The sequence below is a fragment of the Mus pahari genome, chromosome 3, assembly GCF_900095145.1.
Source record: "Mus pahari chromosome 3, PAHARI_EIJ_v1.1, whole genome shotgun sequence".
In the NCBI taxonomy this organism is placed as follows: Eukaryota; Metazoa; Chordata; class Mammalia; order Rodentia; family Muridae; genus Mus; species Mus pahari.
The window spans coordinates 103,145,752-103,152,240 of NC_034592.1; the positions used below are offsets into that span (position 1 = coordinate 103,145,752).

A 6,489-nucleotide genomic window follows, 5' to 3' on the forward strand; every position below is an offset into this window, starting at 1 on the left:
AAGAAGAAGAAGAAGAAGCCAAACAATGCTGGTGGGATGGGTCAGTAGTTGAGAGTGCGCTGCTCTTCTCCCAGACATGACTTCAGTTGCATGCAGGTCAGGAGATTCTTAAGTACCTGCAACTCTAGCTCCAGGGAATCTGATGTCTTTTGTCCTCCTTGGGCACCTGCACATTATAGATGTTTAAAAAGAGAAAAACAAAGATAATTACGAGTTTTCTTCATTCCTTCCTGCCTAACATCTTAAGTACATTAAAGACCACAAGGGAACTAGCAAGATAGCTCAACAGGTAAAGGCAGTTCCTAGACCTCACATGATGGAAGGAGAGACCTGACTCCTGCATGTTATTCTTTGACCTCCACACACACATACATAAAGAGAACAGGGGCTGAATATATAGCTCACTGGTGGAACACTTGCCTAGCATGTAAGAGTCACGGGGTTCACTCCCCAGTGTGTGGGAATGGTTGGGAAATTTTACTACAGTTGGTAACCATTTCTACCTAAGTCATATGTATGTATGTATGTATATCGGATCTGATCTTGGTACCTGAATGCTTAACTGTATTTTACCTACGTGTGGCTCAGGTTATCACAGACTAATCTAGAAAAGATAGACTGTCTGCTTGAATCCTTTTCTGTGTTCCAGTTCTTTCCAAAGATCAAAGATGAGTCGATTTCGTGTTTGTGGAGAGTTCATAGATAAATGTTTCCTCTTTGTTCTAGCTGAGCTTCTTGCCAAAAAACAGCCATTGAAAACCAGTGAGGTCTACTCTGATGATGAGGAGGAGGAAGATGATGACAAGTCCAGTGAGAAATCAGACCGCTCATCCCGAACGTCATCATCTGATGAAGAAGAAGAGTAAGCTGTCTGTTTGGATCCAGTAGGCAGGAGAAGCGGGGTGAAAGTTCATTGTTTATTTCAAATGAAAGGTTCTATCATTAAGGGAAGCCAAGGCAAGAACCCGAAGCAGAAACTAACAGGAAAAATGCTGCTTGTTGGCTTGCTCAGTCTGCCTCTTGGCCAGCCAGCTTTCTCATTGAACCCAGGGCTACTTGTCCAGGGATGGCATTGCCCACAGTGGCCTGGGCCCTCCCACAGCAATCACCAGCAAGAAAATGCCCACAGACCATTCTGATTGAGACAGTCTTCCCCGCCCCCCAGTTTTGAATTCCTCTTCCTAGCTATGTCAAGTTGACAACTGAGATTAGCTGTCACAAGGGGGGTTCTTGGAAGAAAAGCTTAGTATAGGTTTAAGGACCACATTTTTGGCTTGATTTAATATCCTTTAATTCTGCATATCCATTTCTCCTACCTCTGTCTCCTGGCTGCATCCCTGGCCATTTCCCTTGGGCCTAGTAGATATAAACTGACAGCACATCACCTCAGACAGGTCTGCATCACCTCAGACTGGTCTGCATCTGCTTTTCTGGGATGGAGCATCAGTCGGGGCAGTGCACACTATAGAGAAGACTTTATATATAGATATACTCTATATAGATTAGACTCTTATATGATCCTTTATTTCATCTGCTAAGTTAATCACATGCTTTTTAGTTAAGTATTGAGAATTTGCTATCTGTCTCTTGTGGTTTTACAGTGAATACTGCTCTGTGTTTCTCACAGGAAAGAAGAAATCCCTCCAAAATCACAGCCAGTCTCATTACCTGAGGAACTGAATCGGGTTCGGTTATCACGGCATAAGCTAGAGCGCTGGTGTCACATGCCCTTCTTTGCTAAAACTGTCACAGGATGTTTTGTACGGATTGGTATTGGAAACCACAATAGCAAGCCAGTTTACCGGGTTGGTATTCTTCCCTTGGACAATTTTCCATATTTTAAATATAATAATTGTCTACTGGGAGTGGGAGCTGCTGAACAAATCTGTTATTCTGCCACTATTTGACTGAATTAGTCAGCTTCCCTTATAACTAGAAAAGTAGCCCACGCCTGTACTTCCAGCACTTAAGGAGTTTGAAGCCAGCCTGGGCTACAGAGTGATACCCTGTCTCAGGAACAGAAAAGACCATGTATGGCACACACCTACAATCTAAGCACTTGAGACACAGGTGCAGGAGAATTGCCACAAACCAGTCTAGTCTGCAGAGTAAATTTTAGGCCATTCAGTGCTATTATGACCCTATAGGGTTAGTCCCAGCACTTGGGAGGCAAAGGCTGCAGATCTCTTAAGTTTGAAGCTAGCCTAGTCTACAGAGAGAGGTCCAGTACAGCCAGGGCTACACAGAGAAGAAACCCTGTCTTGAAAAGCCAAATAAAAATACCTTGAAGGAGGGGGCTGGTGAGATACATGAGGGAGCAGACTGCTGGCCTCCCAGGCTTTGGGTGAGAGAGGAAGAGAGGCTCCTAGTTCCTTTGAGAGCAAGCCAGTGACCCCGGACATGGTAGCGCATGTCTTTAATCCCAGTACTGCAGTGGCAAACTGTAAGTTTGAGGTGAGTCTGTTCTACATAAGAAATGCAAGACCACTTTATGAGAGTCTCAAAACCCAGGACAAGCCAACAAAACCTCCCGGTGGTTTCTGCCACCTTCCAGTATTGCAGAGCCAACAACTTGAAGACTTCAGCGCATGGACCTTTAGGAGACACTTAAGAGCCAGACTAGCAGAAGAGAAGCTGACTTGTTATAGAGCAGCTCATACAGCAGTGAGAGTCATTCACAACTAAGAGTGCTTGGGAGCCCACAGAACTGGTGTGCTTGGATTTAGAATCGTCTTCTCTCTCCCTCTCAGCATGAAAGTGAGAAGGGACATTCATGACATAGCTGGTCAATCTTACATAATATTTGTTTGAGAAATGAGTGAATGAAATTTTTCAGCGTATGAAAAATTGCCGTGTTACATCCCTAGTCACCTAGACCCTAGGAAGAGAAAAGAGTGACACCAACTCTGCCCTGGCTCTTGTGCTCAGCACTGCTGCTGTGGTTTGATTTGGGCTAGAACCTTGCTGCTTTATTTTCCTGTCTGGTTTATTTTTTTTAGACTGGATCTTACTGCATAGTCCACACTGATCTTGAACTTTTGTTTTTCTTTCTCCCTAAGTGAGGGTTTCTCTGTGTAGCCCTGGCTGTCCTGGAACTCTCTCTGTAGACCAGGCTGGCCTTTAATGCAGGATAGCTAAGCTGCCTGCCTCTGCCTCCCGGGTGCAAGGATTTTGCCGTGCTGGTCCCAGTTGATTGTTGTGTTTGCTTGTCTTCAGTTGTCTGGTTTTAATGTAGTTCATTGCTTGTGAGAGGACAGGTAGCCATGAGACTGGCCTAGCTCTTCACATTGGAGTGACTAGACCCTGACCAGGGTGCCACACGTACAGCACATGCACAGTACGTACAGTCAGAGATGGAGGCAGAGCAAGCTCAGTGAGTCTTGGCCACACAGTCAGCTCATGAGCCACCTAAGCTGCATTCAGAACGGTGTCTCATTAAAACACAAAAAAGGAAATTCTGCTCAAGAACTTGGATCTGAGGCCGAGGAGATGGCTTGGTGGGTAAAGGGCTTCTCCACAGGCATGAAGGCTTGTGTGTAGGTTCCCAGTGCCAGAGAAAGGCTTGGTTTGGCTGTGCACACATAGAACATCTGTGCTGAGGGTCAAAGACAAGCAGATCCCAGGAACTCATTGGCCAGTCCAGCTGGAGCACCAGTCTCCCAGTTCCGTGAGCGACCTCATCTTAAAAAATGAGGAAGAAAATGATGGAGGACACCTGACCTCTGACCTCAGTATGAACATAAACACACAGGCAAGCCTGACCACTCACATGCACACACTAAGATTTTTTTTTTAAGATTTATTTATATCTGTATAATGTTTTGTTGGCATGTATGCGTACACACCAGAAGAGAGCACTAGATCTCATTACAGATGGTTGTGAGCCACCATATGGTTACTGGGAATTAAACTCAGGACCTCTGAAAGAGCAACCAGTGTTCTTAACCTCTGAGCCATCTCTCCAGCCCACACACACAAATTTTAAAACCTTAAAATAATTTTTTATTACTATGCTTAAGATGTATGTGGGGCAAGTTATATATTCATAGTGTGCACATCGAATTCAGAGAACATTGTTGGTGTTGGTTCTCCTTTCACTGTTATGTGAACTCCAAGGAGGTGGTTCGACTTGCATCAGCCATCTTGCCAGTCTGCCTTTTTTTGTTTGTTTGTTTTTAATTACTGTTGTAAGTGACATGGTGTGTGTATGTAGAGGTCTAAGGGCAGCTGAGGAAGCCAGTTGTGCATTTTTGTCTTGTTTTGAGGTAGTCTCTTTTTTCTGCCACCCTGTTTTCTCTAGGAGACTAGCTGGCTTATGAATTTCTAGGTCATTCTTCTGCCCCTGCTTTTGTTTCCCCATGGAAGTTCTGGAATTACATATGTGCACCACTACATCTGGTTTCTTTTTCTGGGGTGGGATAGGGTGAGACCCAGTTCCTCTGTGTAGCACTGGCTGTCCTGAAACTTACTCTGTAGACCGAGTTTGTCTCAAAGATCCACTGCCTCTGCCTCCCAAGTGCTTCAAGGCCACTGTCCTCTGGCTTGTTATATAGGCTCTAGATCTACAACTTGGGTTGTCAGGTAGGCTTTTGTACTTAGCTGTTTTGCCTTCTGAGCCATCTTTCTGGCCCAGTCTTTTCTTAAGAAAACATAAATAAAGCCAGGCGTGGTGGCGCACGCCTTTAATCCCAGCACTTGGGAGGCAGAGGCAGGCGGATTTCTGAGTTCTAGGCCAGCCTGATCTACAAAGTGAGTTCCAGGACAGCCAGGGCTATACAGAGAAACCCTGTCTCGAAAAACCAAAAAACAAAAAACCTGTCTCATTTAGAAAGGGGGTCGGGGAGGGAAGAAGGGAGGGAGGAAAAGAGGAAAAAAAGAGAAATAGGGAGTATGCTTGTCACCAGGCTTGCCTACCTATGACAATCCCCAAAATCCACATGGTAGAGAGTTGTCCTTAAGCTCCAGTCAAGTGTGCCTTGGCAAGAACATTAGTTTAGTGGGGTAGTGGAGGTGAGACGCTACCAAGCCTGACAAATAAGTTTGATCCCTGAAACTAACACAGTACGAGAGAATTGAGTCTCAAAAGTTGTCCTCTGGCCTTCATACCATGGCACATATATGCTTGCATGTGAACATTCACAAAAATAAATGTTTTAGCCTGCCTGCCTGTCTGCCTTCCTTCCTTCCCTACTTCCTCCCCTCCTCCCTCCCCCTTCCTTCCTTCTCTTCTCTTCTTTCTTTCTTTCTTTCTTTCTTTCTTTCTTTCTTTCTTTCTTTCTTTCTTTCTTTCTTTCTTTCTTAGGATGGAGTGCTAGGAATATTACTCACTTAACATAGCATGTCAACAACAACAAAAGAACTAACCTTTGGCTTTCCTATAATGGCCCCTCCATACCTTTTCTCCTGGACCTTGCTCTCCCTGAACAGGAGGTTTACGGCCTTCTCCATCTGAATTCTAACCATGGGAAAGGCTCCTGTGGGCTCCTCTCACAGCTCTTCTGTGTTGGGTAGATAGTCAGGGGAAGGGTGGAAGGCTTTGCAAGAGGATTTTCCTGCTATCTCTGTTCTCTCTTAGGTGGCTGAGATCACGGGGGTTGTGGAAACTGCCAAAGTTTACCAGCTGGGTGGCACCAGAACAAATAAAGGGCTCCAGCTACGGTAAGACACTTCTGAGCCAGACATGGTGACACACCCTTGTAATCCTAGCGCTCCAGTGATGGAAGCAGGAGGATCACTGCAAGTTCAAGGCCAGCCCGATATGTGTGATGAACTCTAGGCCACCTAGAGTTGGCTAAGATGTATCTTTCCTCTCTCATTGCTGTCTCCCCCCCCCCCCCCCCCTGTCTTTTTTGAGATAAGGTCTTTCTGTATAACCCAAGCTGGTCACAAACTCATAATCCTGCCTCAGCCTTCCAAGGGTTGGGATAGCTGGTTTGTGCCTCCATGCAGGTCTGAGAGGTCTCTCTAGGGCAGCTTTATCTTCCTTTTTGGACAGGTACTGCCTCTTGGGCCGGCATTGCCTCCAATATAATGTTCATAACAATAAGCTTGGATCTAAAGAGTTACTCTCTCCCATAAGGGACATGGCTACAGTGTGTTAGGATATATAAAAGGACAATAATCAGGTCCCTTATTCCAGAGCCAGCATGAATTTCCTGTGAGGATAACCAGTAGGCTGGCTTCTTTTTGATCCTGACTCTCTCAGTGAGCTGCTCCTTTTACAAGAACAGTTGGCTTTCTTTTTGTTTGTTTGCTTGCTTGCTTGCTTGTTTTTTTTGTTTGTTTGTTTTGTTTTTTGTTTTTTTGGTTTTTTGAGACATGGTTTCTCTGTGTAGCCCTGGCTGTCCTTGAATTCATTCTGTAGACCAGGCTGGCCTTGAACTCAGAAATCTGCCACCACACCCGGCCTGCTTGCTTGTTTTTCGTGGCAGGGTTTCCCTATATAGCTCTGGCTGTCCTGGAACTCACTTTGTAGACCAGGCTGGCCTT

At 45.3% G+C, this 6,489-nt stretch overlaps 1 protein-coding gene across 1 annotated transcript in view; it reads left to right on the plus strand.

The window, feature by feature from the left end:
• The window catches only part of Rtf1 (RTF1 homolog, Paf1/RNA polymerase II complex component), a 57,387-nt gene that overhangs the window by 41,381 nt on the left and 9,517 nt on the right, over nt 1-6,489 (plus strand). The window contains exons 7-9 of the mRNA XM_021193011.2: nt 727-862; nt 1,628-1,805; nt 5,576-5,658. Coding sequence (XP_021048670.1) covers nt 727-862; nt 1,628-1,805; nt 5,576-5,658 — 397 coding nt within the window. The remainder of the gene's footprint in view (nt 1-726; nt 863-1,627; nt 1,806-5,575; nt 5,659-6,489) is intronic.